Source organism: Carcharhinus amblyrhynchos, chromosome 9, assembly GCF_965287045.1.
Source record: "Carcharhinus amblyrhynchos chromosome 9, sCarAmb.v2.hapA, whole genome shotgun sequence".
Lineage (NCBI taxonomy): Eukaryota > Metazoa > Chordata > Chondrichthyes > Carcharhiniformes > Carcharhinidae > Carcharhinus > Carcharhinus amblyrhynchos.
The window spans coordinates 64630283-64655715 of NC_137332.1; the positions used below are offsets into that span (position 1 = coordinate 64630283).

General features: G+C 42.8%; 1 protein-coding gene across 3 annotated transcripts in view; it reads right to left on the reverse strand.

Annotated features, from left to right (window-relative positions):
* Positions 1–25433, reverse strand: part of crb1 (crumbs cell polarity complex component 1) — a 143564-nt gene that overhangs the window by 65295 nt on the left and 52836 nt on the right. For all 3 annotated transcript variants that reach the window (XM_080195848.1, XM_080195847.1, XM_080195849.1), the window contains exons 6-7: positions 11031–11993; positions 4179–4729 (exon numbers count right to left, since the gene is read on the reverse strand). In XM_080195848.1, coding sequence (XP_080051974.1) covers positions 4179–4729; positions 11031–11993 — 1514 coding nt within the window. The remainder of the gene's footprint in view (positions 1–4178; positions 4730–11030; positions 11994–25433) is intronic.

Consider the following 25433-nt stretch of genomic DNA (forward strand, 5'->3'; position numbering starts at 1 on the left):
ATATTCCCGAGCATGACTCTCAAACAAGACTTGAACCCAAACTGAGATCACTAAATTAAGAGTCCAACACTCCAGCAAGGTGTTGTATCAGTACGTGACACTGGCTATCACCACAACATTTTATGAAATTAAGAGTGGAAATATAAATATCTAGATTCTGTAATTATGAAATGTTTTATAGCTAAGATGTGATACATTGGAGACAAATCAGCCATGTCCTTAAATTTCTAAATTTTGTCTAAAATTACTAGTGCTGAGTTTTATCACTTGTGTCTTCTGAACATGGAACAGCGAGAATACACTTAAAATAATAGAATCCCTACAGTGCAGAAGGAGGCCATTTGGCCCATCAAGTCTGCACCCACCACAATCCCACCCAGGCCCTATTCCCATAATCCCAGATATTTACCCTGCTAATCTCCTGACACTAGGGTCAATTTAGCATGGCCAATCAACCTAACCTGCACATCTTTGAACTGTGGGAGGAAAGCGGAGCACCGGGAGGAAACTCACATAGACAGAATGGGCAAACTCCATACAGATGGTCAAGGCTGGAACTGAACCTGGTTCCCTGACGTGTGAGGCAGCAGTGCTAACCACAGTGCCACCGTGCCGCCTTATTTTCTGTGAAACATGTTAAGGATAAAGCAGGAAGTAAATGTTTTACTGTTATACTCATGCTTGAATAGTTATCCACAACTTTATAGATCATTCATCATAACTCGAGCTCTGAGCCAAGCTGATTTATGGCAATGAATCTAAAATGGTGGCTAAGGTGCAGAAATCCCTGATGTAGAGAGGGCAGAATGAGCTGCTTTTGTACTATAATTCTTATGGCAGGGTTTTCTGTTCAGTGGCGAAGTGACAGTCCTTGTTGCTGATCTCAAAAAAAAAGGGGCTGGTGGGGAATCTCCCCGCAGGGAGTTTTTGCTGCTTGGGAGTTGGGGGAGAGCAGAGGAGGGCTTTCTGAGGGCCACCCAGGGTAGTCAATCAGGAAACAAGCCCACCTCCTGAGCCCACACTGACGCTGTTTGTTTTAATGGGTGGCCTCTCCAGATGACGGGCGGACTGTCGATCTGCTATTGATGAAGTTTCACTGGAGATGTGAAAAGGCTTTTAAGTTAATAGGTGGGTGAGCAGCATGGGGGAAGCCTAGATTGTGTGAGAAAAGGGCTTGGGGGTAATTTGTAGACATGGGTGAGCATGATCTGTTTTTCCAGGTCTCCTAAAATAAAAAAACATATTTTCTCTTGAGCAGCCTCCTGTGACCCACTAAAATAACCAATGATCAGCACATTCAGAGCATTGCAGAAATAGGCGTAGCACTTGTGTCACTAAGCCCATTTGTTTTTATCTAAATTCCTTGTTTGGGATCCTCAAACCAGCATTCAACCCAGATTTGCACTTTTAAGAAGTCAAGCTCCTAGCCGAAATGTTGATCTGTTGATGGTGATGAGGCCAGAGCATCTTGCCGCTGATCAATGGCTGTTGCAAAACACACCATGGGCAGGGTGGTCGCGGAAAATCCCCCCACCCCCACCTTCACCCCACCATTCCAAACCGTTGCCCTGAAGAAGTAAGAATCACTTGAGCTGTGATATGATGCAGCATCCAGCACCATTCCAGTCCACATCCAGGGACATGGATCTAAAATCCAAAATCCCGACACCCATTTTACAAGACCTGCATATGACTGTCAAACAGGTCTTGAATGCAGACTGAGACATCTAAATCAGCGAGCTGTAAGCTGAACTCCTGCCTCTGTGATGCACCAGCCTTTGGAACCTGCTGTTGTATTGAGATCCCAGCAACCTCTTGAGTTCCTGGAGGACTTTTCAGAAGAAAATCTCAATGATGGCCCTTGGGTTAGTGTTGCATCCTGCAGCTGCCTGGAACAGCCCTACCAGCAAGAAATCATGCTTCACCAGCGTCATCACTGCCTACCCCAAACCTCACCCACCATCCTCCCTTTGATTCTGGATATTGGGTCTAAAAGATGGTTTTTGTATACTGTATTTTAAGGGAGCAGCTAATGATCAGTATGAAGGATAATCATAAGAATCATTTGAACTAGACCAGGAGTAGGCCTTTCTGCTCATCGAGTCTGTTCCGCTGCAATTTAATAAGGTTTGAGCTGATCTGATTGTGGCCTTAGCTCCTCATTCCTGCCTGCTCATAGAATCCCCTACAGTGCAGAAGGAGGCAATTCACCCCATCAAGTCTGTACCCACTCCCTGAAAGAGCATCTCACCCAAGTCCACCCCTGTCCTCCATGAAAGAAGGGAATCTGTGGAACTCTTTGCCACTGTGGAGGCCAGGTGATTGAGTGTCTTTAAGACAGAGATGGATAGGTTCTTGATCAGTTAGGGGATCAAGGGTTATGGGGAGAAGGCAGGAGAATGGGGATGAGAATCATATCAGCCATGATTGAATGGCGAGCAGACTCGATGGGCCAAATGGCCTAATTCTGCTCCTATATCTTATGGTCTTATGGATTCTCTTGCAAATAAAAATTCTGTCCAACTCAGCCTTCAATGTATTCAATAAGCCAGTCTTCACTGCTCTTTGGGGAAGGGAGTTCCAAAACCTAATGACCCTCTGAGGGAAGAAATTCCTCAACTCCATCTTAAATAGGACACCCCTTAAAAACTGTGCTCTCTCATTTTAAATGCCCCATGAAGGGAAAACATCCTCTCAGAATCTTAAATTTCAATATGATCACCTATCATTTTTCTGAACTCCAGTGAGTTACAGATCCACTTCCTCAACCTTTCTTCACTTCTCACACTGAAGGCAGTATGTGTGGGCGGGAGTTGCACCATTTTGTATAAGGGATGGACATGCTTGTGGATGGGATGTGTACACATGAGCAGGTTTCCTCCTACACACTTCCAGCTCCTCCAACATTGTTGATAATGGGGTGAGTGACAGCATTTCTACCGTACAGACAGTGGTCCCTCTGAGTGAAACTGGAAACAAATTTTAACCAGTTAATTTGCTGAACTGATGATGATCTCTGGATCTTGAGAAATTGAACTGAATAGGGAAAAACAAGAACGTAACTTAAAAAATGCAATTTATTGTGATTATTTTAGAAAAATTAAAGATTCCCATTCAGAAACCCCTATTATTCCCTTTGTATTTCCTACACTGAGAGAAACTTTGTTTGGAAGCCAATTGTTTAATATTAAAAAAAATCAATGATATTCCAGCCACATCAGGACAACTTTCTATGGAACTTTGAGATTTCTTGATGAAAAGATTAAAATTCTGAAACATTCACAAGTAGATAAATGCACCAAACATTGAAGATTAAAAGACAAATACTATTCAATGGCTATTTTTGACTCGAGATTAATTTTTGATTCATGACATGTAGGTGATATGTTCATTGTGTTTTGGGAAAATAAATACACCCCAGAAGTCCGAGAGAATGTTCTGGAGAACCCCTGAAAGTCCCAAAGCAAGGATTCAGTGGGAATTGTCCAGGAAGTTTCAATTTCCATTGGGCAATAATCCTGCATCTGGAACCCTCCAAAATCCTGAGTTTGAGTCAGAACCTACAGATGTTTCCAAGTCACTTACCAGAATAGTTACTGAGGAAAAGTTACATTAAAAAATGGGGCAGGTCTAGACCTTCTGTCAATGCTTCCACATGATGAAGGAACAATTACAGGAGCAGGCACACTCTACATTTCTCAGGGGGCCTAATTTGGAGGTCCAGGTGAGAAATGCAGAGCTATGGTGCAAGGTAAGCAAATAGGAGTCCAGTAGTGATTGCCATTCCATGGAAGATTCAGCTCAATACATCTTAATATAAAAGAAATTTTTCTATTTATAATCCCTCCACTTTTCCTCTTTACTTTATGTCCCTCTGGTAACTCTTGGGGAAGAGAGTGGTCTGAATAGTGGATTCAGTGGAGCGAATTTTCCCATTCCACCTGCCATGGAAATCGTAGTGGATGAGTGACAGACCATTGACCTTGGGCAGGATTTTCCGGTTTTGGGGTGAATGCGACGGGCAAAACCCGCCCAGTCCATTCCACCTTCATGACAATTACCCTGTTTTGCAAACGAGGTTGTGGCATTTTGCTGGTTGCCATGAAGGGCTGTTGGCCTCTTACAGAATGTGTGCAAACACACAAATGAAGAAGTGCATTGAAAACTGTGTACTGTACCTGACATGCATCGACATCAGTGCAGCCACTTGTTACATTAACAAGTGTTCTGTTGCTGTAGGAATCCTCAGAGACTCCAATGGGATAAAACTCCAGTCTTTTATTGTTGATTTTTAAATCCTGGATACATCCTTTAAAATATCTTCCACCATGAGCTGGTTCTAGCTGATCCGGCAGGCCCCCAATATAGGCCACATCGCCAGCTTGAATTCGAATTGGATGAATATGAGTCTGACCAACCACCTCTCCTGACTGAACCAGTTCCAATTTGTTTTTCTTTATCTTCACTGTTATTAAGTGAAAAGAGCTGTCACTGTTGTAGTGACCACCCGCAAGGGGTTTGGACAAGTGAGATTGGATAACAATTCTGCCAGCGTCCAACCCTATCTGAAGATACTTAGCATGTTTGTTCTTCAGGACAAATAACAGACCGTCTGGTCTTTGTGGGCGAATGAACATTGATATCTCCACCTCTTCGCCTGGATCATCATCAATGATGAACATAGCATAGCCTTTCGAATTTTCATGGCCAAATCTGCCTGGTGTCAATTCTAGACAAGGCAAAGAAATTTGATTACCAGCCTTGCAAGCAAAAACATATATTACTTATAAAGTAGGTTAAAAAATGTATTGAAACATCCCAATATATTGAAGAAATGTTCTGCTCATGTAGCATCATTATTATTTTACCTGATTGTTATGACTGCTTTTGATATAAATGAACCTTCAAGCCATTTTTGAAAAACTCCCAATCATCCCCACAAAATGAAAATGAAGCTTTCGACAGCAAATCAAAATGAATTTAACTATTGCCACATTACTTAGTTGCTCAGTATTTATAATGAAGAAAACTGGTTCACCCAACTGAACTGGTATTTTCCTCAACGAAACCCCCATTCTGCCATCTGAACCTTCCTGGAAGAGTGATAGAAGGGAGTGTTGGGAGGTTAATTTGGAGATGATATTGGGTGGGTTCAAGGAACATCAAGACCATTAATGTTACCAGGCTAAGGCGCGGGTTATTATAACTCCTGGGCCTCATTTACAATCCGTTTTCTAGCTAACCGGCTGTCCAAAATGGGTGGAAAGAAATAGCGATGGCTTTGGGAAAATTAAAATAGTGGTGATGGGGAAAGCAGGTTGGAGGGGGGGCGGGGGGCATGGTGGTTATTTGAGCAGAGATTGGTGTGGTTGAGAATTGGGGCTGCGATTCTCCCACAAGCAGTGAATTGGTGGGAAAACTGTTCCAGATCCCGACTGTTTCGTCAGTTCAGCTTCTCACCCGAATCTCTCTCACTCTGTGCACTGCAGAGGGCCTAGTCATGAATATCATTAAAAACCCAGGGGGACGGAGCCTATTCGTGCCGGAGTTTGACAGCTCTGGAACTCTGCGCATGCACAGTGGTCCCGATCTGTCAGTCTCCCCTTTTGCTGGCCAGCTCGATCACTGTCCAGCTCAGGACCCCCGCAGTGCTGCCCCTCCAGCAGACCCCCCTCCCCCTCCGCTACAGCCCGATCGCGGCCTCACAACAATTCCTGGGCCAGCCTCAGCCCCCCCCCACCCCAGAGTGCCCCGATGTCCATCCCACACCACCCCCCACACCCCCAGCAGTGGTGACCCCCCCCTCCCCCCCCACCCTGGCAAACCATGCCCCCCCATCCCCAGGGTCAGACCACCGCCATCCCCCCCCCCCCCTCCACCAGGAGGCAGGACCCCCAAAACAGCCCTAATCGCTAGCCTCCCTCCATCCCAAAATGATCCCAATGCAGAGTAGCAGTGGGACCTCACACCCATTGCCGATTGCCCCTAAGTCCCACCAACAATAGGCCTCACCCCCCTGGCACTGCCTGATACTCAGTGGGCAGTGCCAAGATGCCCTCTGGGGGCACAGGCTGGCACTGCCAAGGTGCCCATGTCCAGGGGGCACCACCCCTCTGCTGCACAACCCCTAGAGGACCCCTGTTTGTCCCCCTTTCATTCTGGTGGGGCCTCCCACTAGTTCCCCAAACGTGGGGAGCTAGTCTGAGCCCCACCAAAATGATGGGGCAGGAGAATGAATCAGGACTGGTAAATTCCCAATAATTACGTTCAAACTACATTTAAAACATATTAAAATTACTTATCTGTCTTCCCGCTGGTTTCCAGTGTGGTCTGGCCTGCGACTATTCTGCAGCTCTGGGAGATGCACATGCATTCCTGGCATATCAGCAAATCCCTGAACAAGGCCAGCTCTGCACATCTCCCACCACGACCCACCAGAAAAGTTGCAGGTCACGATGGGGGAATCGTGGCCTAGGTCTCTTTGGGTAAATAAGGATGGCAGGAATAGATCAGAAAATCAAGGACTCAGACCTTACTTTTGAAGCCTAGAAGGACATACCTGCACCTCTACATACAACGAAGATAAGTTGCTGACTTACTCCTTACAGTAGGCTTCAAAGAATCTCTACAGTGCCGAAGGAGGCCATTCCACTCATAGTGTCTGCACTGATCACAATCCCACACAGCCTCTATCCCTGTAACCCCACTTATTTACGCTGCTAGTCCCCCGACACTAAGGCAATTTTGCATGGCCAATCAACCTGACCTACACGTCTTTGGACTGTGGGAGGAAAAGGGAGCACCTGGAGGAAACCCACGCAGACGGAGAAGAATATGTAAATTCCACTCAGACAGTGATCCAAGCCGGGAATCAAACCTGGGTCCCTGACATTGAGGCAGCAGTGCTAACCACTGTGCCGCCCATTTACATTGAAGGATCATCTTTATGCTTTCCAATACAATTCATTGAGTGGAGCCACAATAAGTTCCTACTCAGTAAGTCCCTAAAATGCTCAATGTTTGCTTTATATATCAATGATTTGGATATGGTTCCAGAAGAAGTGGTATCAAAATTTGTATGCAAAACTGAAATAGGTGGCATTGTTAATATTTCAAAGACCAAAGGAAACTATAAAGGGATATTGATTAGGGAACAAGCTAAGGAGTGGCGGATGAAATTTCACATAAGCATGAGGTGTTACATCTTTGTTAAGACAGTTGCAATTATCTACTGAATGGAAGTAGCTCAATGCTGTGGAAGTCCAGGGGGACTTAGAGATATAGGTTCACAGAATATTATCAGGTTGCTAATGATTTAAAGAAGCTAATAGATTCTAGGACTCCTCTCAAGAGGTTTAGAATATAAAAGCCAAGAGCTAATGATGAGCCTATATGAAACCTTAATAAGGCTTCAGTTGCTGTACTACATGCAATATTGGGTTCCACACTATAGGAAGAATATTAAGGCTTTGATGAGTTTACAATGCAGATGTACTTGGACTCTCCTCATGGGGAAGTACAAAGAAAAAATTTAAAAACTTGACCTTTCTTTAGAAAAACATAGATTATGGACAAAAACTTACCAAAAAATGGCAACGTTAGTTTCCAGAGAGAAAACCGGTGTGTTTCTCTCTAGATAAACCAGTCGGTTTTCTCTACAGATCTTACAGCACTCTGCCAAAAAAAATCAAGAGGGCATGATTCATGCTGGGAAAATCCCACTGCTCAGACATCGGGGCATCATCTTCAAATGAAGCTCCAATCAGACCCTGAGTAAACCTTCTCCTCAGCCCACCAGGGACCACCTCCTCCCCAACCCCGATCAGAGTTGGCACTTCTCTACCCTGCGATCATCAGCCCACCCCACAATCAGCAGCAATTTTCCACCTTCCCTAGCCCTGACATTCTGAGCTGACACAACATACCCCATCCCCCGCCAACTGCCGTCACCAGTAACCCCTGCTCCCGGCCGCCACCACATCTAAATGAATTCCTCTCCTCCCACCCCACCATGTGGCATATGTCAACCTGGCAGTCCCAACCAATGCCAAGGGGCTACTCCCTGACCATGTCCCTCTCTCCTGGGGGCTATACTTACTTTTATGACCCTGTGAGACCCCCAAACAGGTTTGCATCTAAGTGAACATGTTGTAAATGGCACTGGTGTGATGGTATGCCAGCTCCGACTGAAATTCTAGAGGTGCAGGGGGAGGGGGAAGTCCTGGAGACGATTCTCGTTAATGACATGCTAATGTATTAAAATGAACTTTCTGTGATCCCGCAGCATGTTTCAAATCATTCCAATTCCGAGGGGCTGCTAAGACTGAAATTTGGAAATTCAACACTGCGAATCGCACTCTCTGGATTTTGAGCAGATGGAGAGTGCGGGCTCAAAGGATAGAGCAGGTTGAATAATGGTGGACTGTTTCTAACAGTTGAGGGATCAAAAACCAGGCCTTGAGGTAGAAGATTAAATGCAATAGGTTTAGAATAAAACAATGGAAACATCTTCACAGAGTTGAGAGACCTGGAATTAACTTCCAAAGACCTGATAGCATTTGAGGTTAGAAAAGTAACTGAAACAATCTAGGGACAGGATGAATAAACAGAATTCGAACCATTCACATGCATGGAGATTAATATCTATATGAGTTCACTGGGCTGAATGTCTTCTGTCCCTGAGTAACATCTCTGCATTTGGTGTTAAAAGATGTGCAGGTTGGATGGATTGGCCATGCTAAATTGCCCCTTAGTGTTAGGGGAGTAGATAGGGTGAATGTATGGGGTTATGGGGATAGGGCCTGGTGAGATTGTGATTGTTGCAGACTTGATGGGCTGAATGGCCTCCTTCTGCACTGTAGATACAATGTCTAAAGCCCCCAGTTTGCAGCTATTAATGAGGCTTCTGCTTTGATCCAATGGACATCTTGGCCTTCAAAATGAAAGGCAAGTTACATGATAGCAGGAAGAAGTTAGGTTGGAAGAGAATAGTATGTAATTGCAAAGCTATTTTAATTGTGTGCTTGACCTAACACAATGAGTGGTAGGTCAAAACTGCCACAATCAGCCACAGAGCAGGAGCAGCTCTGAGAAAATTCTCAACTACACCTTTCAACTCCACTGCAGTGTAAAATCAGGTTCAAAAATGCCTGCAAACAGAAAATGCTGGACAAACTCAGCAGGTCTGGCAGCATCTGTGGAGAGAGAAACAGGTTAACGTTCCGATTCCCTGTAACTCTGGGAGGGGATGGTGGTGCAGTGGTTAGCACTGTTGTTTCACAGCGCTGAGGAGCCAGGTTCAATTCCAGCCTTGGGTGACTGTCTGTGTGGAGCTTGTACGTTTTCCTTGTGTCTGCATGGGTTTCCACCTGGTGCTCCGGTTTTCTCCCACACTCGAAAGGTGTGTGGGTTAGGTACCTGGTGTTGTCAGACTTTTTACTAGGTTGATTGGCCATGCTTAAGTTGACCCTAGTGTCAGGAGGATTAGCAGGGTTAAAGTGAGGGTTATGGGCATAGGGCCTGGGTGGAATTGTGGTCAGTACAGATTTGATGGGCTGAATGGCCTTCTTCTGTACTATAGGGATTCTATGAACTCTTCATGGACCTACGAAACTCGAAACATCAACTCTGTTTCTTTCTCCATAGATGCTGCCAAACTTGCTGAATTTATCCAGCATTTTCTGTGCTGGCTTCAGATTTCCAGCACCCGCAGTATTTTGCTTTTATCAAAAATGTTTGGATCTTTTTCACACCTTAGAAATCTATCCGCAGCTCATTTAAATATTTAGACAGCTCTGCTGGCACTACCAGCTCTCACTAACTATTTACATTTTAATTGCTAGGAGAGGTGCTGTGCAATGAATAGTTTGTCACATGCACCGTGCAGAGCGCACACAGGCAGGGGAATGGCAGTAAAAACCTCTTGCTGCAGATCCTGACATGAATGAGGTAAATGCAGTATCAACCAATGAAGGCTTAAGTGTGGAAGAACTGTGCAGGGGAACGAAGGCCACTTTATATTTCTCTCATCGATGGAGCAGATCAGGGAAATTCTCACTGCTTAGAAGCCAGTCTAACGTACACTTTGATAGAGACCCAACTGAAATCTAAAAGGCCTCAACAAACCATTGGGCATACATGGTATTAAAAAGTGGTTCAAAGGAACTTTGTTTTTGCATTCCGTCAGATTTTTCTTTTTCAACAAAAGTGGAGAAAATAAATCAGGTGGGTGTGAAACAGGGACTCTGGCCACCTTTGCTCTGTGACCTAAGATTAATTTATATCTCAAAGATTCCTACTGTGAACTGAACACGTTTTTCTGCCTCTTCGTAAAACTAGATGTCAAAAATTTAAAATCGATATGAAAAGCTACTGGAGAATGAAGAGACTTCTAAAAGTAAATATAATTACTGCAGAGGTGGTAAAGAGAAGATTATACCAAATTAAATATTTAATCACTCTTCATTCAGATACAATTATTTTAATTATAAATTTGAAACATTTCTGGTCACCACTGTGTGAGTCAGTTTATTCCTGGTAGTATGTAGTTTTGTAATAGTTTTATCATTAATCTAAAATGATCAAGGAAATATGAAAATAGGTTATGTTGAAATGAGAATGTTTATGTTGCTTTATGATTTGTTTGAGTATTTCCAATTCTCTTCCCAAAACTAGAGTGTACTAAAGCTGACTTTTGTCTATTTTCATAGCTAGTAATTCCCAGGGGCTTATAATTTGAGGAGCACACTTCACATCACGTGTGGTTGACTAGGAGTCTATCCTGCTCTTGTCACCAGCCGTTGGCATAGTTGGAAGGATTTGCCGGTTGACGCACAGTCTGTTGGCCGTGTTATGAACACACATTCCTTAGCCATCAAGTCCTGGGGTGGGACTTGTACTGAACACTAAACTATACAATTAAATCTCAGTACTTAAATAGCAGTTAAGAACATATCCAGTAAAGGCACTTTGCATCAAAACAAACAGAAAGGAGTAATTTTATACCTTGAAACATTATTTTGGTTAATTACCTTCTGAACAGTTAAATCCTGTGTATGGTCTGAAACATTTACATTTGTAATTTAGCCACAAATCAATGCATTGGCCCTTGTTCTGACACACATTCCTCTGGCACCATTCATTCTTGCTGCACCCTGGTTTGACATTCAGCGCTGAGTCAACCGAAAGATTTTCTACATCAATTCTTTGAGAATCCACCTCCACATCTTGGAGGCAGCCAATAAAATAAGGCCGAGGCTGGAGGACATTGGTGCCTTCCGAAAAGTGTCCGTACTCATTCTCTGTGCTTCCAAAAAAGGTGTTTTCAAATGCAGAAGCAAGTTGGCCATTCTCCAGCCCAACAAACGTTTTGCGGTTGCATTCTTCGGAGCATGAATTGTCTAAGAGCTTGGCAGAAAAGTCACTGCCTAATATCACTTCCACAGTATGCCAGTGACCATCGTTCACACTCTTAGAAATCTCAAGGCCTGCAACCAGCTGGTTTCTCACCTGCAGAGATGCAAATAAATGCCCATTCAGCACTTCCAATTTCATAAACGAATATTTGTTCCCTCTATGAAATATAATTGCATTGGACAGTACAGTTCTGCACCTTAGGAACACACGGTAGACAAGTTTATCTACTGAATCTTCATGCTTCCTGGCGCTTGCTGTTTTGATGCGAAGATATCCACCAACTGGAAAAGAGAAGGTTGTTGATAATTGACAGTTCAGTCTTGTGTAACCATTAGCACAGAGGCAGTAGTGCCTATGTTGTGCATCCTTTAGGTATGGGATACATGTCGCTCCATTCTGGCATTCATGGTTCTCACAGCCAGACAGAATGTCTGTACAGTTCTTGCCTCCATAAAAAAATTCTTGTTCACTTCGTGCTGGGCAATGACAGATGTAACTCGCCACAGTATTCTGACACGTTCCACCATTTTGACAAGGATTTGATTCACACTCGTTAACATCCATCTCACAATGCGTACCTTGAAAAGAAAGCACATACTTTTTTTCCCCTTCTATTAATTTGTAAAACTTTCGTACATCACATGCACTTCCTGCAGGCACCTTTTTTATTCTTCCATGGGGACGTGGGCATTGCCGGCAAGGCCAGTATTTGTTGCCCATCCTTAATTTCCCTTGAAGTGAGTGGCTTGCTAGGCCATTTCAGAGGGCAGTTAAGAATCAACCAAACTATCATGGGTCTGGAATTATATATAGGCTAGATGAGATGAGGATGGCAAATTTCCTTCCATAACGGACATTACTAAAGAGATGGGTTTTGACCAAAATCAATGATAGTTGTCATGGTCACCATAACTCAGACAAGATTCTTGTTCTGTGTTTATTGATTGAATTTAAATTCCACCAGTTGTCATGGTGGGATTTGAGCCTATGTCCCCACAACAGGGGCTCGTGGATTACTGAGCCAGTAACATTATCACTGTTGCCACCATCTTCCCCTTTACTTATTTATTTTCACACTTGTATTGTCACTGGCTCACCAATTGTATTGTTCTACTGTATATACGAAACATGCACACTTTGTAACAACAATAGTGTATAGATGTTTCATTAACAACTTTGCCACCTTATAGAATTTTACAACCTTGTGCACAGTATAAAACATGGAAAGATGTTTCCTCTGTTATGAGGATAAAGAGGCTGCTCAATTTATTTAAAGAAAAGAGGAAGCTATTCTGCAAATACAAAATGATTGAACTATTTTTCCTTTTGTGTCAAAATGTTTACGTTTTATCATCAACTGAATTGAAGTATTAATTTGTTTTGTACGTGCAACAGTTCTGCAAAATCTCGGACGACTTTTCCCGTCAGATGACAACAAGTACTTAACACAAGGCACCTGAAGTGTCCAATATTTATGTAATAACAGGTCTTGATCAATATTTACCTCCTGATTGGCAGAAACACTTTACCACTGCAGCGAGCTTGTTCATTTACTATGGTACTTCATTTCTCTCGCAATTTCCTTCCCTGTAACAGATTTTCTGACCGTGCTCGCCCCAAGACTGGAAAATCCTGCCTGTGGGCAATGGACCTTTACATGGTTTGTCCCACCTGCTATGATTCCCTTGACGGGTGGGACTGAAAAATTTCACCCAGCATTCCTTCAATCGCACCTCGCAAGGTTGCATATCCCAAGGATATCTTGTTTACCACACCCTGGAATATGTGTCATATTTTTGACCTTATCTACATGAAGCTCAATTTTATCTCTGTGCAAGTAGGTGGGTTTCGAAAGAGTTAAAATCTCCCATGGTGTTGTTATCTTTAAAAGCGACTATGTCGCAGATTATAGTGCGTTATCCCTTAAGTCTGTGGAAAAGCAGCTGAGGATATGTGTGCGAGGCAGCTTATTTAAAATTTGTTTCAATATTCTCTGTGCAAAAGTGATGTTCTAAGAAATAGAAATAGTTTTAATAAACATGATTGAATAACTGACATTTTGCTGGGGAAATCTGCACGTAGGAAGTGCAGATTTGATAGATTCCACAGTGAAGGGACAGCTGTCCAGTGGATAATGGAGATTATTGGCTGCAGTGCCTAAAACACAAATATCTTGATGACTCTTGTTTTAAATTGAACCTAGTAAATTAATTGAAGCTAATCTCAAGCAAAATAGTTCCAGCTCAGTAAAACAGCCAAGTAATTCACATCAACAAACTGCAAAATTTCTATAAGCGATATTTTCTGAGACTTGAAATGTACCAATCGGCTATGAATACCATTTGCGTAGATCCAAGGAATACCGACCAGAGTCAAAAGATGTTTTTCCAGAAAGTATAAATGATGTCTTATTTCTTTAGCAAGATGCATTAAAATTTAATATTTACAGAAGTAACCTACAATAGGCATGTATAATGCAACAACTCTTAAAAGGTCATCTTTCTATCTCAGACACCGCTCCCCCCCCCAGCCCCCACCCTCCCACAACTTTTAAAGTATCACCACTGGTCTCCACTCCTGTGCTTTGAACTGAATGGAATATTTTCAGCAAAATTTACCTGTGATGACAATCATAAAAATGAAGGAAACCTTAAGCACTGATGAGACCATTGCTCCCAGTGTGATTAAAGTACAAAGATCTGCATCCGAACTCTTTGAAAACAAGATGCAAAAAATCTCCAGTCCTGTGTCGATTCAACACCCGTCGATCGTAGTTCATTTCTCATTGTTAACTTGCGTCCTAACTGCACATACTGTTCCTTTGTCTGCCATGCCTGCTGACTCAGCTCAGCATGAAATGTTCTAAAAGCCAGATCAGCAAGGCTTAGTTTAAGAATCAGTAAATTCCTTGCTTACACAATGGTTTGTGCAGTCAGTCTTTGTGACCCATTTAGGCTGCTCTCCTCAACTACACCAGAACTAATAGCATTGGAAAATATGGAATGCAAATATTTTAAACAGTTGAATTTTGATTCACTGTTGTCTCACGTATATTTGCCAGAGGGATGAAATGCACGCAACAGTTCCAATAAAATCTGACTCCTATAGGCCGATTTCCCTTCAGGCTCAAAGCACATGTTACTGCCAAAACATGGGGAGTAAGAGTTTTACAAAGCATTTTGATTATAAGTACAGACCAATAGAAGGCTCTATACAGGGCTCCTCCAATCTATCTTCATCTAACTCCAACATATCCTTCTATTCCTCCCTCTCCGTCTCATGTGTTTGTCTTGTTTTCTCCTGAATATTATTTGTTGCAACTTCTCTTGATAGTTTCACACTCTAACCACTCCAGGTAATTGGGTTTCTTATGAATTCCCTATTGGATTTATTGTATTTATTAGTGATATCTTATATCTATGCCCAATGTTCTGTTGCTTGCGAGTGAAAACATTCTGTTTATATCTATGCTATCAAACCCTTTCACAGTTTTGAAAATCTCTATCAAGTCACCCCCTCAGTCTTCTGTCTTCTAGTGAAAAGAACCTCAGCGTATTCTATTTTTGCTGATAGACATCATCCCTTTTTTAGATCTTTTCAATTCCTCGAACTTGGCAGTCATAGAATGTATATTTTTTAGAAATAAATAAGTTGTGATCAGCTTGTCTTTAACCCATATGTTTTGTGTGTGTCCGCAACTTCACAATTGACCAACCTGATATTTTTACAGACACAAACTTGATAGCTCATACAATATTAACATAAACATCGTGAACCATTATTCACATTTTGAATGTTTCATTTCTTCTGAGCATATGCTGCTTAATGTGTTTACAAACACAAAATTACTTTGTGCACAGCTAGAATTCAGCCACTACCCTATCTGAAATAAATGAGTGAATAATTGCATTAAAATTGCAAATAAATGAATGTCTGCCCCAAAATAAACTTCCAATCATGGATCTGTGGTGTTACTAAAACACCTATTTCCACCTCTGTAATATTACCCAACTCCCTGTCCCATTTCCCCCAATTCAACAAATCTGCTGGCTCCCTCATCCGTCCTTAGTTACCTCTACAGTTGTCTATTCCTACTTGATCTCCTGCTTTCTGTCCTCTGTGAGTTTGAGGGAGTCAAAAGTACAGCTACTGGTTCCCTAAATATTAAGTCCTGTTCACCCATTGCTCTTATGCTTGGTGACCTGCTTTGGTTCCTGGTTAAGCAATGCCTCAATTGTAAAACTGTCACCATTGTTTTCAAATTCCTCCAATGCCTCATATCTCCCTAGCTCTTTAAATCCTCCAGTTCCACAGCCCTCCAAGATATCTGCATCCTCCATTCCATCTGGAGCATCCCCAATTTTAATTGCTCTGTCACTGACAGCCTTACATTCAGCTGACAAGACCGTAAGCTCTGGAATTACACCTAAACCATTCAGCCTCTCTACCTCCCTTTGCTTTCCTTTTATTTGCTCCTTAAAGGGTGATCCTTTGGCCAAGTTTTAGGTCATCTGTTGTAATATCTCCATATGTGCTGCTGTGTCTAGTTTTGTTTGACTAATCTCATTTGTGTAGCCCCTCAGGAGATCTATACCTCTTTTAACGTAGTGATAAATAGCAGTTGTTGTTGCTCAGCACTGCATAACATATTTGCAAATATCAGAAGAACCTTAAAGTGTTATTAAGACCATAAGGAAAAGAATGTATTTTTGTTTAAAAAATTATCATGGAAATAGTGCAAGTTGCAGGTTTGATCCACTGTGCTGCTGAATTGCTGATCTCAGGTCAGTTGTTGATTAGGGAGTATAAAATAAAGAGAATCTGGCCTCCAGAGAGAGGAGACAAAGTCAGAAAATGATTTCTTGGTTGTTCTTGTTTACCTTATTGGATCTGACTCAAAATTGCATTGCCAGAGGCTTACCCCCAGGCTGTGGGTTATAATCTATGTTGGGTGCAGATGCTTTGGGTTGGTAGGACACTGAAGCGAAACAAAAGGTTGAAAGATTATTCTGCTTTAAAAGATTTGAGTTATAGATTTTGAGTTTTTCATTTTTAACTAAAGACTTTTGACAAACAAAAGGTATTGGTGCCATTTTTCTCTACAATTTTCTTTCCATCAGATGTAAAATGCCTTGAACTCAATATTTAATTTAGCTATAAAACTGATAAAACTCACTTCTATAGCCTTGGCCATGCTGTTCAAACATTATTACACATATTACTGTTAGATGTTCGCTGCGGTTCAGTGGCCAGTATCCTTAACTCTGACAAGAAGGTATGGGTTCAGGTTCCACTCCAGAGACCCGAGCAATTACCTAGCCTCACTTCTCAGTGTAATAGTAAGGGTGTTGTCATCTGGATGAAATGTTAAATCTAGGCTGCTTTTACATCCTAGCTGATACTTCTCTCTCAACAGGTATTTCTAAAAGAGATTATCACATTGCTGTTTCTTGGACCTTGCTGTGTGCAGACTGGCTGCCAGCGGCTACAGGCAGAATTTTCCAGTCCTGCTGGTGGGATTTTTGGTTCTGCTGAAGGTGACCCCCCCACAATGGGTTCCCTGCCGATGGGATAGGCAAGCCACGATAAACGGCGCAGGTGTCAGCAGGACTGGAAAATCCCACTGGTGGCCAATGGAAAACACACCACAGGGGTAGGGTAGGAATGACCCCGATTTTCTGTGTCTCCCCCTTACCTCCCCCACTGGAGGAATCATTGTGGACAGGAAGAAAAATCTGATGGACCAGCCAAAGATCTGCTGACTGTAGGTGGGAATTTCTAGACTGGTAAATCCCGCCTTATATCTTTTCAAGTCAAATGATATTTCATATATAAATGGAAACATGCCTTTTAACACAAAAATGCTGCTTATTCATCAGATTGAATGCGCAGGATGCATTGGCATTGCTGCATTGAAAGAATTAGAACTACATTTTGTGATTGGAGAAATTAATTGCTAACAATTTTACACACTTGAATTTTAGAGATCCATTTATCATTGACTGAAAATATTTATCCCTCTTTGTGATAAACTATATATGTGTAATAATATCTGCATGAAACGTATAAGCCATTTAGACCACCTCAATTTCCAACATTAGCCTTAAATATTGGGAAATTATTGAGATGAGCATTAGAAGAGGCCACTCAGAAACAACTTAAATAAAAAAATATCTAGGCAGCTCATTGCATTGTCAGTGCTACGAGTTGCCACAAGCTCTTATCACGAAAGTAAGATTGGATGGTTCCCTGTCTTTCCTTTCAGCTTCTTTCTTGTCTGCAAAGCTCATCAGAAAATTCAGCTTGCTCATTACTTGCCCCTTCAAAAGTGTCAAGATGTTCAAATCCAATCCTGTGACTTTTCCACACAAACAGAAAACAGACCTGAATTAAACAATTTATATTTGGGACCATTCCACTCAGTTCAAAATCCATGACAGTGCTCTGCTCATGTAACCCAGTCTTTGAAAATTTCAGTTTCTTACAGAAGTAACCCTACCACAAAACCACAAGATAATTATGCATGAATAAGACCATTCAGCTCCTTTAGTTCATTCATCCAGAATATGACACTAAAGTTTTCATCTTTTGCTCTTCATTAATTATTTGACCTGGAGATCTATCCCATCTTGCTCATCACTCTTTTCAATCCTTTTGATATCAGACCTAAACACGCCTTTCACTAATTTGAATCAACCCTTGCAATGTTTGCCTTGCAATGCAGGTTATCATACTTTCCTGGATTTCCCTTTTCCATACTATTATGACCTTGCATACCTTTATAAGGTGCAGAAGGGGCACATTGGATTGGCCACAACAAAACTGGTTGTCCATTGGACTGTGTACCTCATGCATTCTAATATATTCTGACTGTCTACAGCTTCCTGCCACCGACTCATGTCAAGCTCTGCAGATGTACACAATAATGTGCTGGTGATCTCTTCATAATCTAACAAAAAGTAGGCACCTCTCTTCAGCTCCCTCTGCCATTTACAGACAGAACTGCAATACATTGCCAGGCCTGATAAGGCCACCAAGCTGGGAGTGCCTTCACTTCAGTGTTTATGATTAACTTTGTGACATTGCGATTATCATTCTGTATTACTGACTTGGATATAGTTATAAAACTTATAGAATTATACCAAGGCTGAAAATGTATATGAGTGAGATTGCCTAGACTCAGCTTGCATTACCTTGAGTATAAAGGTTGATGACTGGAATAGAAACACTAGGTGGGATTTTCCCTAAAGCCCCATGGCATGTTTCGTGGTAACAGAGGCAGCCTGCCATTGGTGGGTGGTGGGATCTTTTGGTGCTGTTTCTGTCCTGTGGCAGGGTTCGCCATTGACGGAACCAGAAGATCATGCTGGAGAGAACAGCCAGAAAATTCCAGCTATTGAAAGTGTACAGGGAAAAGACAGGGCATTGGTACTAAGCTATGATGCTCATTTGGAGAGTGATTGCAGAGATGATGGGCTAAATGGCCTCCTTATGTGCCATAACAATTCTGTGACTCTGTAATTGAAGTTTTTCTGATGATTCGCTGAACGTAAAGGGTAAATGGAGAAAAACTGCTGCATCTGGTGAAGGAATTCAGAAAAAATTTACATGACCCTAAAATTCAAGTTTGACCTTTCGGGAGTAATGACAGGAAGCACCACTTCTCACAAAGGACAGGGAAATCTGGAACTCAAGTCCCTAAGAATGCTGAGAATTTCGAAAACTGAGATTCAAAGATTTTTGTAGACAGGTGAATTAAGGCTTAAGGCATCAAGGTGATTTGCGGATTCACAGATCACAGAATACTACAGTGCAGAAGAGGCTCTTCAGCCCACTGATGCAAGAATGGCCCTAATCTGCCCACCTAATCACACTTGCCAGCACTTGGCCCACAGCTTTGAATGTTAGAGTGTGCCAAGTACTCAACCAGGTACTTTTTAAAGGATGTGAGACATCCCGCTTCCACCACCCTCCCAGTCAGTGCAATCTAGACGGTCACAACCCTCTGAGTAAAAATCACCCTCTGGTTGTTGAGAGTTAAATTGTGACACGTTTGTGTCTTATCATTTTAAAAGGCTGAATGGCCTACACCTGTTCCTTTGTTTTTCAAGTCAAGATGTTAAGGAGCATTTGCGGGAACAAAAAGAACACGCAATGGGCCAAATCCTCCGGCTTCCCAGCCGTGTGTTTCCCACGGGCAGGTGGTGCCGCATTGTTTGCTAACTGCAGGATTCTCTGGTTCTGCCCCTGTGAGTGGGAATTTCCACTGATGTCACCCCACGCTGGCAGGAAACCTATGGATGGGGGTGCACTGCCAGCGGGACCAAAGAATGTAAGTGTAAGTGCTATTAAGACCATAAGAAACAGGAGTAGCTTATTTAGCCCCTCGAGCCTGCTCCGCTATTCAATAGGTCCACAGTTGACCCAACAATCTTCACTTTCCTTTCCCCATAACCCTTGTTTCCCTTACTGTTTTAAAAAAAAACTATCTCAGCCTTAAATATGCACAAAGACTCTACCCCCCACAGCTCTCTGTGGCAAAGAGTTCCAAAGACTCTCAACCCTCTGAGACAAGAAATTCTTCCTCATCTCAGAATAAAGGGGCACCTTTAGTAAGTCCCAACACTCCAAAAAAGTGGTGGAACGTAGTGATGCAGAACATGCCTGAAAGACTGGCACGGTTCACTCCATTTTCCTTGCCATAACATAAGAACATAAGAAATAGGAGCAGGAGTAGGCCATCTAGCCCTTCGAGCCTGCCCCGCCGTTCAATAAGATCATGGCTGATCTGTCGTGGCTCAGTTCCACATTCCCGTCCTCTCCCCATAACCCTTCATCCCCTCACTTATCAAAAACCCATCAACCTGTGTATAAGAACATAAGAAATAGGAGCAGGAGTAGGCCATCTAGCCCTTCGAGCCTGTAACGAGAGAGCCATGAGAGAGTCTAGGACTCAGAATAAAGGGGCACCAATTTACACTGAGTCCTAGACCCTCTCATGGCTCTCTCATTACGGCAAGAAAAATGGAGTGAACTGTGCCAGTCTCTCAGGCATGTTCTGCATCACTACCTTCCACCACTTTTTTGGAGAGTTGGGACTTACGTGCTGGTGTGGAGGTGTTGGGGCCTAAACATGCCAGTGAGCAGGCCGCAGAGAGCTCAGGCACCATTTCACAACAGTATCTGACAACTCAGTGCACTGAGAGATCCCCTCCCTACCCCCTCTCCTCTCATCGGCCGCATGCTTCCCCCTCTCCTCCCACCCCGATGCATGTTATCCGCATCAGGGCATCAAGACCCTCCCCATGGGTGCCTTGCCATTCCCCCTCATCGTAACCTCCCGACATCCCCCCTTCTATCATGATTCCCTCCATGATCCACCCCTGCGTGACCACCACTCAACCCCCACTTCCCCCCATTGGAGAGGGGCTGTAAGCATAGCAAACCATTTGGTGCCGGGCACCAATCAGATTTTTAGCATCACACATTACTTCTCCTGACTCGCCGCACTGTTTGCCGGCTGCAGCGAGGTGGTAAAATCGCACCCTCCACATATCAATGAGATCACCTCTCATTCTTCTAACTTCTAACGAATCGTGTCCTAGCCCGTTCAACCTTTCTTCCTAACTCAATCCCTCCATATCGGGAATCATCCTGGTGAATCTTCTCTGAACTGCCTCCAATGAATTAATATCTCTGCTTAAATAAGGGGACTAAAACTGCTCACGGTACTCCAGATGTGTACATCCCGACTATTATAGTCCAACCACGTTGAAATAAGGACTAACAATCCATTCGCCTTCCTGATTCATCTTGACAAATACATGAATAGGATGGGACTAGAGGGACATGGTCCCCCGAATGTTAGGGGTTTTTAGTTCAGACAGGCAGCATGGCCGGTACAGACTTGAAGGGCCGAAGTGCCTGCTCCTGTGCTGTAATTCTCTTTGTTCTGATTCCCTGCTGCACCTGTGTGCTAGCTTCCTGTGTTCATGCACAGGAAAGTTGCAGCTTTCTGCAGTTTTTCTCCATTTTAAATAATTCTCTGTTCTTTTGTCCTCCCTTCCAAAGTGACCCACGTTATACTCCATTTGCTAACCTTTTGTCCATTTACCCAATCTATCAATATCTCTCTGTAAACTGTTTATATCCCACCCACAACTGCCCTTTGGGGTGATTCAGTGGGGATGCTTGCTGAGCAGAATTAAATGTATGCTAATTAAATTCCTGACCTTTCATGGTGGGAATACCATTAGGCCATGGGGGGGGAGGTGGGGACAATCTCAACGGGCAATCCTGCCGGTGTAAAAGCTGTTTTGGGACTTCCAATGGATTCTTCACTCTTTCCGACATTCATACCTACTGAAAATGGGGGTGGAAAACTCCCCCCCGCTTAGTATTTCGGTAATAATAGACTGGATTCAATGTCGAAGGTGGACTCCCTGCACACCAGCATGCCTGCTTCCAGTTGCCACCTGCGCTACTCTAATTTCATCTGAAAAACCGAATGATTATGAGATGAGGCCTCCATGGCTCCCCCCGTTGAGCCCTGCCTCTTGCCAACCTATAGCTCTGCAGGACTAACAGAGCCATCAGCGCCTATGCCAGTAGTCTGGGAGGCCCAGAAGGAAGAGTTATCTTACATGCCTATCAATCCCGGGTTAAACTCAAGATCTAGCGAGAACCAAGTTGGTGGGCCTTGGAGTGGAGGGCAGGGAGATATGTTGAACAGGGCAGCAAAGGGGGTGGACATGGGGACAATAAACTCTGGTCAAGGCCTCTGATTTGCACCCTGGTCAACATATCTCCCTGCCCTCCACTTCACTCACCAGGGCCTGCCAACCTGGTTCTGTCTAGATCCAGGCTTAACCTGGGGTTGCTAGGCATGTAGGTAATTCTTCTCCCTGGGCCTCCTAAACTATTGGCATAGGCACTGATGGCCTGGTCAAGGCTTCTGATTGGCACTAAGGTACTGGAAAGGAGGTATCCCCTACCTCGCCTTTCATTCGTCAGCAGCCTAAAGAGACAAATCTATTGGATTGCACATTGGGAGATAGGTCTCTCCTGTTTCTTGTTAACTCTGAATGGTGAAGGAATGAAGGTACTAATTGCCTACTTAAGGCCCTGAGTTGGTTCATCGGTGAGCAGTCTACCTCTCCTGCTGCTCATGAAAATGGGGCAGAGGGATGGGTTTCATTGCCAGTGCCCCGTTTTACAGGTCCATCCTTTCCTGCCGGTGAGTGGCCCACAAAATGCAGCCCAACCATTCATTATGCTCTCTGTTTTCCCATTAAAAATAGTGTCCAACTTACAGTACATAAATGTTTCAATATTATACATTTTACTGAAGTTTAAATTAACAGTACTCTCTGCCTGTGACTGCTTCCAGTAGTCATTCTAAAATGATGGCATTTGTGTTTGCTTAAGATTTGACTTTTGACTTTATGGGTTATTTGACAAGGGAAGCATATTTTTAAACAACTTAATCTATCATTTGTTCATAACTGACCATGAACCTCCATAATATAATTAGCAATAATAATGCCCAATTATATTTCACACATACAAATTATTCCTGTCTTTAAGTATTGCTTTGTATTACTGGGCCATTTCAGGGGCAGATGGCTTGGATTTTGCAGTTGTAACGGTGGCAAAAGAACTCCCCCCACTCCCCCCTCCCCGTCCTGTGAAATTGGCAGCAGCTTCTGCTATCTACACATGGGCACCACAATGTGGGAATCCGAAAGCTAATGTTACTGATTCCCAACACCTCCACGGGGAGCACTATCGAATTCCTTGCAAATTGCAGTCTTTGGACGTCACTGAACTGCCATCGACTTCCCGTTTTTATATCACTGCTAAAAATCTCCAAAAAAAATTAGCCTTGCTAATTAAACATAACCGAGTTTTTACATAAGTTATGATTATATCTAAGCAAATCTCTGGTGTGGGAAAACAATCTCATATTGGAGAAATGTTTATTTATAGAACCTAAATGTCTCACTTTTTATGAATATTCAGCTTCTAATGTGTACGTCCTAATCCTTTATATCACCCTCTGTAAAATTTGTAATGAAATATTATCAGTGCATTAAACTTCCTGATTTGCTGTCTGTGTGAATTCTTCGATGTGATTGGCTGCTTATCTGGCTTGATGACTTCACTGAGATGCCCTTGGCTTGGTGTCAGATTGAAGCTGACACTGGAAAAGGGCAAATCCACATTGGAATATCTAGCTTTTTTACATCAATAGAAAACACCAGTGACTTGCAGCAGAATCTAAACCCCAGGTCAACCACTTTATAATTCCTGTCATGTATACTCCATCATCAAATAAATCGGATGATCTGTTGCAATTGTACTGCAGTATATCATATTACATCAAAGTTAACCTTTCTCCAGCACTTGCCAATAGTAGTTTAAAGTTTATTTTTTAGTATCACAAGTAGGCTTACATTAACACTGCAATGAAGTCACTGTGAAAACCCCCGAGTTGTCACACTTTGACACCTATTCGGGTACATTAAGGGAGAATTTTGCTTGGCCAATGCATCTAACAGCACATTTTTGGACTTTGGAAGGAAACTGGAACACCCAGAGGAAACCCATGCAGACACGGGTAAAAAGTGCAGACTTTGCACAGACAGCGACCCAAGCCGGGAATTGAACTCGGGTCCCTGGCAATGTGAGGCAGCAGTGTTAACCACTTGCCACAGTGCTGGCAGACGGGACATTTTTCACAGCTTTGATTGTTATTTGCAGCAGCTTGTGTTCACCAGCTTGTTCTCTGTCGATTAGTAACTATCTGGTATAAGTGTGAACTTAAGGGCACATCAATAGCCTAAGTGCATTCTCTTTCAAACATCCACCTGTAGATACCTTCGAGAAAAGTTCAAAGTTAGCAAACCTGAATCAATTAATTGATCCAAATGCCTTTCGTATATATTTATGTTAACAAAGGCTGAAGCTGATGAGTTAGTGATATCTGTTAAGCCTGATTTGAATACATCTTAACAGTATTTTAGGTGTTTCAATCAGTCAGGTCATCCCAAGTGTAAATGATGGGGAAATCTTACTGTGCAAGTTAAAAAGGTTTTGAATGATTTTCTCTTGGGTCAGTTTGTTACTCCTCAGCCTGTGTTGAGGATTTTTTTTTAAAATCAATCTGGGGTAAGTAACTTGCACCTATATCATGCACTGCAAACGGCTTCTCTAAAAGATCATCAGAGACAAGGCAAGCTTCTTGATAGATTTTTCCCTGAAGAAAATGTTTTTGGCTGTTTTAGTGAGATAAATGGGATTCTGTTCCCTCACAATATTGACACACCCTAAACAAAAAAGGTTTTACTCTATTATAGTGTCTATTTAATTCATTACACTGATTTAAAGCCACTTAGCCAGTACAATACACATGGACCCAGAATTTTACTACCCCGCCCACCATGGGAATCGGAGCGGGTGATGGATAGACAATGGGAAGGTCTGTTGGCCTCAGGCAAGATTTACAATCTCGGCGAGTGTGGCTGTAAAATCCCAATGTGGAGATGCTGGCGTTGGAATGGGGTAAAACAGAAAGAAATCTCACAACACCAGCTTAAAATCCAACGGGTTTATTTGTAGCAAATGCCCCAAGCTTTTGGAACATGCTGTTCCTTCGTCAGGACCTGATCCCTGTCGAAGGAACTGAACTGTAAGAGCTGCATGTGTGTCCAGGACCTGACGAAGGAACAGCGTGTTCTGAAGGCTTGGGACGTTTGCTGCAAATAAACCTGTTGGACTTTAATCTGGTGTTGTGAGATTTCTTTCTGTAAAATCCCACCCAGTGAGTTTCTGATAGTTAACAATCTAACAGTGTGCTTCACCAGACAGTTCCTGCAAACATAAGGATACCAGTTTTATCTTCAACTGTATCCTGTTTCTACTTACATAAATAATTCTATGCAAATATTTTCTGTAAATGTAATGTGACTGCTGATATAACAATTGAATGCTAATTGTCATAAGGCAAATAAATTACT